Below are 12843 nucleotides of genomic sequence, written 5' to 3' on the forward strand. Positions count from 1 at the left end.
TNTTGTGGCGTGTTGCGGCGTGTTGTGATGTGTTGTGTGGTATGTTGTGGTGTTTGATGTGCTATGACAAAACGCAATTGCGGTCAATTAAGTATGTCAACATGGTGTTGGGCTTATGTGAAAATATTAGTTAGAATTGTACTATTATTTGTGGCTCTTGTCATGCTGCTGTTGTTGACGTTGTCGTCGTTTTAGATTGCTTCTTATTGTCGCTATTGTCCTGCATGACTCTGACTGACTGGATGGCTGACCTGTTGTTGTGAGTCTGGAAGTGTTATCAACTCTGGGCTATTTCTTTAATGTTGTTGATATTGTTATGCTATGACACTGCCGTTGTAATGTTTTTCTGTCTGTTTTTGGCAGTGAATAAAATTTTATTAGTGCTGCTCGTTCATGTCTAGTGATACAAAAAACTGAAGGCTTAGCCACTAATAACTTGGTTAGCCACTAATAACTTGAATGTTGATGGAGATAAGGGAGATGATGCTTCTTTCAACGTTTTGCACATCTGGACACCTTAGTTCGCTGGTTAGGGTTAGGGTTAGAGCCTAATATTTGGCGTCATTAACAGTAGAGATGGCATTTCAAGCACTTCATTTTCATAATTTATTGATTTCATATAAATTAACACCGTTGCAAGTTATAACGATGATGATGACAATGATGCTGGAGATGATATTAATATTATTTTCACTATTGTTAAGGATGATAATGATAATAACAATAATATAATAATAATAATTATAAGATTATATTAATAAGATTATTGCTGTACAACTAAAACAAAAAAATTGTTGGAAAAATTATGGGGAACACAAATATGTTTTTAGAATTTGGTTTTAATAAATATTTTAAATTTAGTAGTTTAATTTTCATAATTTTAATCTTAAATCCATTTAACTCTGTACGTGCAACATTATGTCCGCATTGTTTTAAAGATTTTAAGTTTGTAAACAGACATTCCTGGCGTTGTACAAATATACGTTCAAACTCCAACTTAAATATTTCACCTAACAGTAACATTGACATTTTTCCAAATTTACTAACAATTAATAATAACAATATTTTACCGGATAATTCATATAATTCGCTGTCATGTTGTTGGGGAAAGTCATGCAAAGGACGAAAAGGACTGTCAATGCACCAGAGATCGTGTAAAATATACAAATCTCTCAAGCCAGTAACTCAGGAAGATGAATCAAACGACAGCGACGTAACCAGCCACCCAATATTTCAACACACGTCAACTTCAACATCTACTCCAAAGCCAATACCCGGAATAAAATTGCCCAAATCATCAACTCAGTGGTCTGAGGCCAACGCATTCTTTCAGCTGGAATTTAGATGTCTAGACGCTATCACAGATATCGACAGTTTCGCTAACAGGTTCCAAGAGGCAATCTATCCATATTTTGCTGCCAACTGTGGCATTTTAAAAATGAAATCAAAACCTGTTGAGCACATAAATCGTGATATTAGGCGTTTAAAAACAAAATTGAGAAATTTAAAATCGTTGGCTCAGATCGACACTCGATTCAACAATGAAATACGTATGCTGAGCAAACAGATTAGAGCAATACTAAAAAACCAATAAAATACTAAAAAATGATAACAACAACATTTCTTTTCAACTGAAGAAAAACTTTTGGAAAACATGTAACAACATCTTTTCAAACTCAACTTTGCAGTCTCCACACCTCAGCATCGAAGCTGCCACCAATTTCTTCAAAAACACCTTGAACGCTGGCGATCGCACAACGTTTCGCATCCCTAATTGGATGAATTCACTTCCTGCTCCTTCATTCCAAGGTAATTTGGATCCGCCATCGTATAAAGAAATTACAACAGTTATTCGTAGAAGTAAAGCAAAGGCATCTCCATGTCCACTGGACCAAATCTCAATTATTGCCCTCAAAAGATGCCCAATAATAAGGACGTATCTACATAAATTGTTGGTAATGTGTTAACGCTCAACAACAATTCCACAATGTTGGCGTAGGGGGCTAACAGTTTTAATCTACAAAAAAGGTGATGCAAGCGACCCAGCAAATTTTCGGCCGATCACACTGCAACCGGCACTCTACAAAATTTTTTCAGCTCTCATAAAATCCAGACTATACAATTTTTTAGACAAAAACAATTTCATCAACAAAAATATTCAAAAGGGATTCTATCCAACGATTAATGGGCTAGCCGAACATACACAAATGCTATCACATCTGTTAAAAAATGCTAAACGACATCAGCGCACTATTGTTGTCGCATCGTTGGATCTGAGAAATGCTTTTGGAGAAGTAAATCACAACTTCATCACTTCAATTCTAGAATATCATCATGTTCCCCAATCACTTCATAAATTAATATCATCAATATATTCCGACTACTCAATATCAATAACAATCAACGGTGAACTCACGCAAGCGATACCAGTCAGGAAAGGGGTGCTTCAAGGCGACCCATGTTCACCATTACTCTTCAATATTTGCTTCAATCCACTCATGAAAATTCTAGAGAGTTAAGAATACAAACAATATGGCTATCTGTGGGGCCCAACTTCCGACTTAAACGCTAGATCATGGCTAAAATTTGCTGACGGCTCAGCAATCATAGCACATAGCTCAGAAGGCGCACAAAAACTTGTTGATTCAAACCAAGCTTGGTGCAATTGGTCAGAGATGGAGATGAGAGTCGATAAATGTTGTTCGTTTGGAATGAGGAAGAAAGATGGTACTTATGAGCAATTTCTGCCAAGATTGACGATCGACGATGTGGCAATCCCTGACGTAGAGATTGGCCAAGCGTTTACATACCTTGGTAAACTGTATGATTTCGAATGCAACGATCTCAAAGCAAAAACTCTGATACAAGCTAAGGTTGTTCAACTGTTGGAAACAACTTCAAAGTTGAACGTGGATCCACAGCAAAAACTACAAATTTTAACAAAATTTATACGGTCTCAATTGAACTTTGAACTCCACAGCTACAACTTTTTGCTGACATGGATGTCAGAGAACCTAGATAATCTGATTGTTAACGCTGTCAGGGAGTGGATAGATATGCCAATCAGTGGTTGTGTGTCTGAACTACTTTCTCTGCCAACAACAATGGGTGGTCATGGCATCATTTCATTAAAAGATGCGACAGAAAAAATGAGACTGAAACTTTGGAATTATTTTAAAACTATTAGCAACAAAGAGATTCAATGTCTTTATAAAGAATCAGCGATCGATTTTATCAAAGTAGATAATACGCTCTTAAAATACGGCCAAATAAAGTCGTCGCTTAGTCATTTTGAAGAAAAAAGAATTGAATGTAGCTTAAATCATGTTTTCTCGCTGCAGAGTCAAGGTTCACTAATTTTAAATATAAAAAATTTCATCAAAGCCAACATCATATTCCGTTGGTCAAAGTCCACGGAAAATCTTGACGGAGTCCTCTACAAATTTGCTAGGAAGTATTTAGTCCAGCAGTTGCCTACTAATGCAAATTTGTTTAGATGGGATAAAACGCAAAGCCCTCAATGCCCTCTCTGTGATTCTCGACAGACAAATAAGCACGTAGTTTCCAATTGTGGTTCTACATCCGCTCTGGCAAGATATACCGAAAGACACAACAAGATATTGGTCGTGATCATCAATTGGCTGAAAATATCCGCTCCAGCTAATTGCCTCTTATTTGCAGATTTAGAGTCTGAGGGTATTCGCCCAATATCTCAATTATTCAACACTTTACGACCCGATATCGCCATACTTCAAAATAACAAAATTGAGATTCTAGAATTAACTGTGTGCCATGAAACCAATCTGGAATCCTCCAGGCAATACAAGAGAAATAAATACTCTAATAATTTGCATTGTTGTTTAAATAAAGACTATGAACATTGTTCAATAGTTATAAACTCATTCGAAATAACGCCTGTTGGTTTTTACAATAATTTTAATTTGTTACTGTTTAAAGTTCCATGGCCGCTATCATTTAATGATAAATTGATAAACACTGTTATAAGATTATCGTATGACATTTACTGTGACAGGAAAAAGCTATGATGCTAATTAAATATATTTCACCGTTCTGCACTTAACTTCACAATGAGCAAAACGGTCTTAACCTTTAATATTATTTTATACAATTTTTAAACATTTTATCATTGCGCATTATTTAATTAACATTAACTTATATATTTATATATATATATATATATATATATATATATCATTGTCTGTTTTTTTATGGTGAAAAATAAAAGGTGTTCCCATTATTATTATTATTATTATTATTATTATTATTATTATTATTATTATTATTATTATTATTATTATCATTATTATTGTTATTACTAAAACCATTACGATTATCATTGCTAAAATTACTATTACCATTATTATTAGCATTACTATTTATCATTATTATTGGGATTATTATTACTATCACCATCATTATTATCACCACCACTGTCATTTTTATTATCATTGCCATTACCAATATTATTATTACTATCAATATAATTATGTAATTATTGTGACATTGATAAGGAGATCGAGATTGCGGTGGTATGGACATGTGTTGAGAAGGGATGAAAGGGTCGGGATTAGGCGAGCGTTGGAGTTCGAGGTTGAAGGAGTTGTAGGAAGGGGTCGTCCGCGATTGGGATGGAGAGAGTAGGTGGAGAAGGACAGGGTGAAAGCGGGGTTGCGTGATACTGAGGCGAGTGACAGATGTGGATGGCGTCGAGGGGTATTTCGGTTTCATCATAGGTAGCCAAACGGCAACCCCCGATCTCGGGGAAAATGTCGTTCAAACGTGTGTTGTTGTTGACATTGACATTGAAACAGTGCTGAAAATGATAATTCCAATTTATATTAGGCAAATAATTATTTATATCATTATAATTAGCATTGTTAAAACCATAGGAGTACGTTTTGATGAATGGGTTGACGTCTGGTGGGTTGTTGAAGAAACAATTGATTTGAAAAGTGATGATGTTGTAATCACTTGGGGCAAGCGGACTGATAATCTCTAACACAGCCAGTAAACTGGAATCACCAGAAAGTACCAAGTCGAGGACATTTTGACCTCGAGTGGGCTGATCGACCAGTTGTTGCAGACCAAGTTCATTAAAAAGTTGAATAAATGAATTATATATTGAGTTATTTGGTGAAGAATAATTGGTCCAGTTGATGAGTGGGAGATTGAAGTCACCTAACAAACAGTTGACATGACTTCTACACAGCTCTCTAATGCATTGTGTGCTATCAGTGGCATAATCATCAGCCGACCTGTCAAAACCACCAGGACGATAGTATGATATGAAGCGGTGATGCGTAGATGATATGGTAATATCAATAGATACTATTTCGATGTGCGAGTATTTAGTTGGTATTATGACCTCTTTGAAAGATATTGAGTTTTTAACGGTAAAGCCCACGCCTCCACCACGTGATCCACGATCTTTTCTAACAAAAACGTATCCGGGAGATAAAAACAAACTGTCACAATCATCTGGAGAAAGCCATGTCTCAACAACAGAAAAAATATCCAAATCATAATCAGATAAAAATAAAATTAAGTCATTCTTTTTATTTTGTAAGCTTCTGACGTTAGAGGCATGATTTTAACGAAAGGGCTGTCTATTGTCAGTCTCCTCCGCTTTAGATTTGTCACCGGCTGATTTGGCAAGGCGTCGTGCCTGGCGCTTGATGTAAGCTTGTTCTGCCTATCTTTTTGACAAATCAAAGTTTATAAAAATATTCCTCGTATCAGGCTTTAAACGTAGGATCCTAGAAGAAGATATTAAATCATCTACTGCCGATGGTCCGAACAAGGTAACACATAGTTTTGAGCTGCCAACACGACGTGTTTTAACGACATGTGGTTTGATCGCCAGATGTTTCTCACAGAGATCCAGAAATGATCACGTTATTGGCTCGGCGTTCCTCATCTTTACGCTCTCGTTCAACTATCCACAGGGCCTTGGTCATCTGCTCAATCATTGGTGTCTCGTTGAGCTTCAATACCTGTTTTTGACACTCAGAGATACCGGTAGACAATGTGGACATAGTATTGTGAAGTTGACACATCAAATCAGTGACGGCGTCTGACATACTTTTGACCGCTTGCTCGAAGCTATTACTGAGGGCCTCCATTCGCAGCAATGTTGATTCAAAAAGTTTGCTCATTAAACCCTCCGAGTTAGCCAGTGATTTGCGCAAATTTTCGTTTGACTTTTCAATAACCAACGTCAGGCTGGAGTCAAACTTTTCAAATATCTTTTCAAGACTGTTGATGGACAGAGTTATGACTTTTTTAAGGTTTTCGTTAGATTTCTTAAGCAGATTGTCGAAACACTTCATAGTATGATCATTTGACTTATCTAGTATTTTGGCCACAATACTTTCAAATGACTCGACGGGGATTGATGTTTGATGTTTTGTCGATGACATGATATTATGATACGTATCAAAATTAGGATATTTTAAATAATATTTTTAATGGTTAATTATTTAGTTCAGTTTAATAGTCTGTGAAAATAAAACAAAAAAAAAACAAAATTTCACGCAGCGCAAAGCGATACAGAAATTCAAAACAAACAACACAACTTTGGAGACAATCCTATAACACAACTATATCTTTATTATTACGTCGAATAAACACTATTTATAATTGAATTTTGATAAAGTGAAATAAATAAAACTAATTTAACCGCAATTAATTAACTAACAAAAAATTATATCATTTAATGCCGCAAAATTTGTCCATTTGACGAATCCAAATTGAATGAATATATATATATATATATATATATATATATATATATATATATAGCGTGAAGTTAAGAAAATAATTATAATTCAAAAAAATACACATACATATACACAGACATAACATGAGGTTCAGACATAGTTCGAGGATATATTTTTAAATATATACAAAATATAAGATTATAAAAAAATTATTAATAGTTCGTCTAGATTATAATTGGTTTTTTAAATATATATATATATATATATATATATATATATATATATATATATATATATATATATATAGCACGTATGCATACCTAGGGGAAAGCACCGTGCAAGTCTATAAATAGCCTGCGCAAATGAGTTTAGTCTCTTTCTTTTCTGTGGCTCTTGAGCCGGAGTCGACGTTAGAAAAGTTTGTTATTGTATCGTTGCATTTTCGTTAATTTGATTTTTTCGGTTATTTATTTAGTTAGGTTTCAATAAAGGGGAATTAATAATATATCTGTTGTTGCGTTCAGTTAATATCGAACCCGTTACATTGGCACCATAAGTGGGGTAGTTATTTAATTGGTGTATGACAATAATTGGATAATTAAATAACTAATAGGACGTTTTATCATTTGTATAAAAAATTAATTAAGTGCTTAATTATAAGTTATTTTTTGTTGTAAGTTGATAATTCATTATAACAATGGATCGATTAACGAAAACGACACAACAAGAATTGCGGATTCTATCTAACGAACAGATAACGAAGAAACTATTGAAGAGATCAATCGACGAAGCCAGTGTGCGATTGATGAATAGATCACAACTGTTAGAGACGTGGGCAACAATTTTGGCGGGCAGCGTTGAATCTCCATGCAGCATTGTGACGGAGGCCGCTGTGTCGAAAGATACTGAAGGTGGATAGACCTTATACGAAAGAAAACAGTTAAAAATGGAATACAAGCTTTGAGAAGCGGAGATTCTTAGACAACGAGAAAGAGATGAGAGGGAATATAAGCTTAAAGAGACAGAGATGACCAGACAGCGAGAAAAAGATGAAGCAGAATTTCGGCTTAAGAGCCAAGAATTAGAGATTCGACGACTAGAAGTAGAAGGTATGAATAATCGAAAAGTAGCCAATGATGCTAATGAGGATAATAATACAATTAAACTAATGCAACAAACTCGATTTTTTGCGGAGTCATTAAAACATCTAATAGGAACTTGTCCGTTAGAACCTAGAAATATTACTATATATATATATATATATATATATATATGCAATATTCTATAATTTCTACCGAATGTTTGGCGTTAATATGTTTGTAGTTCGTTTTTTCAATTTTTCTCGCTAAAGTTTTTTGGTGAACGTTTATTTTATTAAAATTCAAAATAAACTTATTTTCTGAATTCATGCTGCAAATAAGGCCATATTTCGATTCCGAATTTTTTTTTTATTAGTCTTTATTATTGTAGCTCTGACATACGCAGAACCACTTACAATGTTACAAATATATATTATCTATATATTTTTTTATTATGTTCTTCAAATCCTCATCTATTGATTTGAAGCAGCCATTTTCGCCACAAAGGCTGTTTATCCTTGTCACACGACGTACACATGTATTTATGTGCACTAGGGTGGTTACAACGCTATATGTAAAAAAAAAATTTCGAAATCTTATCGGGGGAACCCCCTAAATTGTGCCACTTGACTAAAAAATGACATTTGTAAAGTTTTAGCTCAATTGGATAATGCTAACCCGTGCCTCATCGAGGTTGAAATTTCGAAAAATTGGAAAATTTAGAAAAAAAACGCAGTTTTTTGTATGTAAAATAAAAACGGTTCACTCTAGAAACATGATTTAAATTTTATTTTGTTCATTGATTTGTTTTCTTCAAATGTTACTATGTGATCACTATTTAGCTACAAATTATAGTTTCTGACATATTTGCAATGTTACAGATACACATTGAAAAAACGTTGAATTTCACTATAACACAAAAACACACAAAAACTTAATTTGTTTATGAAGAAATGTTTTTAAAATAACACCGTTGTATCTAAATCATTATTATTAACAAATAAACTTATTTTTTAATCATATTATATTGTTTATAGTTGTAATACATCAAATAAATTACTACTTTAACTCATTGTTTGTTCAAAAGGTAGAGGCTCGGATAAGGAGGCTTTTGAGCAACCAGGAAATTTTGTCCGACATTCAGCAATTACCTGCAAAAGATATTGTTTTTGTTCTTCGACTTTTGTAATACATGAGTTGTAATCTGTTATTAATTTAACACCCCTCTCTGCTGTATCATTTGTAACTTTTAATCCGTCCACAATCTTTTTACTCTTCAAATATTTTTCGTTATTACTCCATAATTCTGGATTGGTATGCAAAAATTGATCATTAATATTATATCTTTTTGAAAAATTGATTGATTGTGATGAAATAAAATGGTCAACATTTTTGTCTAATATCTCTGATACTTCATTTAATTTTATTAGTGGTTTCATATCACAGTAGTCATCAAGTTCTTCATCCTCATTTGCTTGAGATATTAATTTTGATGCCATTCTCTTTTTTACACAATTACTTAATGAATCATCGAATAATGAAAAAACAGCCTGCTCTGGATTGAGGTACCATAAGTGGTTTATAAATTTTGAAACTGATTTATCTGAGATAAATTTATTGACTTTATTGTAATTTACCAAAGATTTTAACAATTGTAAATCTTGGTTTGGAGCAAGTGCAGGTTTCGGGGCATCCAACCACACTTTCACATAAATATTTATAATAAATAGACAAATATCATGGAATCCTTGCTTTTCAAAATTTGTCAGTTGAAACTGTTCTCTTAAAAGGTATATTTTCAATGAATATATCGCTTTCGCCATCCACCTTGCGTGATGAAAAGCACCAGGAGCCGCAAACACGATGTTTTCTGACGGAAAGCGTTCTAAAAATATAAGACAAAGACTAATCAATTCTTTGTAATCGCTCCTTGAATGATGAACTGTTAATTGTTTTAGAAGATAACTTGAAATTTGATCCGGATTAATCAATTTGCTGGCTACACTTTTATCTTTAACTCCTGATTTAAATTTTTTTTTATCAATGCTGTTCCATTCAGTTTTAAATTTTTTGAAAATATCCGATTGAGGGCCTGTAGTCTTTCCCAATGCAGCATCAAAACCTGATCTCAACACTACCTCCAAAATGTGGTGGCGACATGAAAGATACAATAATTTTTTCTCCATCAATTGCTCTAATAAAACGCAAGCGCCTTTAATGCGGCCAGTATTCACGGCAGTTGTGTCAAAGGACATTGCTTGAATCTTGTCTAGTGCACCCCACTTTCCAAGTTCTGAATAAACAGATTTTGCAATTGTACTGCCAGCACCATTTTCTAATAGGGGAACTCCAATTAACTGTTCTTCTTCTCCACAGCTAATTAAGACTGCAACTCTTTCAACATTTTCTTTATTTAACATATCTGGAAGTAATTTCCCACCCCAATGTACAACTGCTCCTTCTAATTCTGAATTTGTAAATCTTTGTTGAATGAGTTTTGCTCTTTATTTTCTAAATTCTTGCCGGCGCAAGCGGATGACACTCCTACTTACAATATATTGCTGAGAATCATGGCCAAGAGATTCAATTGTAGCTGATATTATTCTAGCTGCGTCTCTATCTGAAATAGCACACCTATCCAATATTAGAAATAACTTTTCATTAACAATTTCTTCAGTACCTCTAGTGTATTTTTTCATCTTTTTTTCAGGCCCATAATTTAGTGTCACCATATCTACCTTCTCTGTGCGTTGATCATTATCTTCAATTTCATCTTCATCTGACGTGCTGCTACCTAAATATTTAAGCTCTTCTAATTCTAAAATATAAAACACATCATTATAATTAAACAAGAATAACAATCTACTTTTAATTAACTCACCTGAACTTGTCCTAAATTTTGTTAACCTCGCCATTTCCGAAGCATTTCTTTTTTGCCAACGCTCTTCAGCTTTTACACACTGTAAATCAACTCCTCCCATGACACCTGGGCGCCCCTTTTCTCTCTGCTTAAGCAAAAACAATTTGTCTTCCTCTGTTGCAGTCTGGAGTGCATCTTGATGAGCTATGTCAAATAGGTCATCAAGTATGGCCTTAAAAAGTTTTTCTTTCTCTGTCTGAGCTGGTCCAGTTCTGTTAGAATTTTTTTGTAGTTTTCTCCATTCTTCATGAAGTTTTTCTAGCTTAGCAACAGAGTCTTTCAAATGTTTTGTTTGTATCCTTGCTTTCTCCCAGAAAATAAAAACTTTTTTTATGGTTAACCTAGCCGCATCTTTTATATTCAGCTTTACTTGACGGATGTTATAAAACAAACTACGTAACACTTGACGATTTGATGGTAATTTGCCACCAGTAATTTGGTGGGTCACAAAACCAATTAAATAAATTTTATCCTTTTGTCTTGAACTTCTCGGAGCAGATGTAGATAAAAAGGAAGCCATCACAACTGAGAATACCAAAACAATAAACGTGGTGATTAAACTATTTAATATCGTGTGTTTTAAAAACCGGAAAAACAAAGAATATAAACCAAAGATGAAAAAACGTGGATAAACCAAAAGATCTTAATATTAATACATAAAAACAACATATAGCACCCGGGTTAGTAATAGTAAATAAGTTATTGTGTGTTTTTGTGTTATGGAGAATTTCAACGTTTTTTCAATGTGTATCTGTAGCAATGCAAATATGTCAGAAACTATAACTTGTAGCTAAATAGTGATCATAGTAACATTTGAAGAAAACAAATCAATGAACAAAATAAAACTTAAATCATGTTTCTAGAATGAACCGTTTTTATTTTACAAACAAAAAACTGCGTTTTTTTTTCAAAATTTTCCAATTTTTCGAAATTTCTACCTCGATGAGGCACGGGTTAGCATTATCCAATTGAGCTAAAACTTTACAAATGTCATTTTTTAGTCAAGTGGCACAATTTAGGGGGTTCCCCCGATAAGATTTCAAAAAAAAATTTCTTGTGACCACCCTAATGTGCACGCGCAAGCACCGCATCATATACGCTGAGTATATGATAGCCATTGAGATGTTTGACTCAGCGAGCATTTGAACCACTGAGCCATCTCGCCGGCCAACATGCGACAACTTACGTCGTCTACCCATTTACCAACTTCGAAAGGATGGACGGCTGGGTTGACCGGGGGTCGGCTACCCGGATGAACCTGTAGAAACTGCAGAATTCTAACCCGGGTCGTGGGAGTGGTAGACGGACACGCTAACCACTCGGCCTCGAGACCACTGAATGAATCATCATCAGTGCTTTTTGATGTTTATATAGGGAAATATTGACTTTGTCAAAATGAACTTAGATGAAAATTGACTTTGTCAAAATGAACTTAGATGGAAATTAGGTGTCAGGTTTTTTTATTGGCTGGTCATCTTTTTTGGTCTTCTTTTCTTCATCAATAGCATCATATTCTTCTTTGTCACTATTTACAATGCTAGTTTTTATTACTTCTTTGTTTTCATTGTTGGTAAAGCGCCGGGTTGGAAGTGAGGTTGAAAATGACAACATAGCACATACACTCATTCACGTTCACAAAAACACTCACGTAAACACACACCTGTTCATCCACACACACTCACACAAGCACAGCACTCATCCACACACACTCACACAAGCAACCACATTCACATAACGCTTACATGAACATGCTTTCCCAGATAACTAGATGGTGGTGTCGGGATCTAAGTTTGTTAAAAAGTTACGTAGTTTCCTCTTAAAAAGTTGTAGGTTTTTGATTTCATGTAACTGAGGAGGAAGCAGTTCAGCCCAAATTTTTGGTCCAGTAAGTTTAATATTTGACGAAAATAATTTAATACGGATTCTATGTGTGTAAAAGAATTGGGTGTGTCTTGTATGGGCAGATAGAATAAAATTGCTTGTTGTGTAAAGGTGGTCTAGAAGAGTAGGAAGAAGTTTATTTAAAAATTTGAAAGCAAGTATGGCTGTGAAATAACAATATATAAACCTTAATGGTAGAATACTGTTAAATACAAAAAAAGGT

General features: G+C 34.2%; 2 protein-coding genes across 2 annotated transcripts; one reads left to right on the forward strand and one right to left on the reverse strand.

Annotated features, from left to right (window-relative positions):
- Nucleotides 1-1138: 1138 nt before the first annotated feature.
- Nucleotides 1139-1594, forward strand: HELRODRAFT_160144 (hypothetical protein; the record flags this gene model as incomplete). The annotated part of the gene is made up of 1 exon (XM_009017151.1): nt 1139-1594. One exon carries the CDS (start codon nt 1139-1141, stop codon nt 1592-1594), a length of 456 nt encoding a protein of 151 aa, XP_009015399.1.
- Nucleotides 1595-8883: 7289 nt separating this feature from the next.
- HELRODRAFT_160147 (hypothetical protein) lies at nt 8884-11259 on the reverse strand (the record flags this gene model as incomplete). The annotated part of the gene is made up of 2 exons (XM_009017152.1): nt 8884-10286; nt 10368-11259. 2 exons carry the CDS (start codon nt 11257-11259, stop codon nt 8884-8886), a joined length of 2295 nt encoding a protein of 764 aa, XP_009015400.1.
- Between the last annotated feature and the right edge of the window lie 1584 nt (nt 11260-12843).

The sequence above is a fragment of the Helobdella robusta genome (assembly GCF_000326865.2).
Source record: "Helobdella robusta unplaced genomic scaffold HELROscaffold_2, whole genome shotgun sequence".
NCBI lineage: Eukaryota > Metazoa > Annelida > Clitellata > Rhynchobdellida > Glossiphoniidae > Helobdella > Helobdella robusta.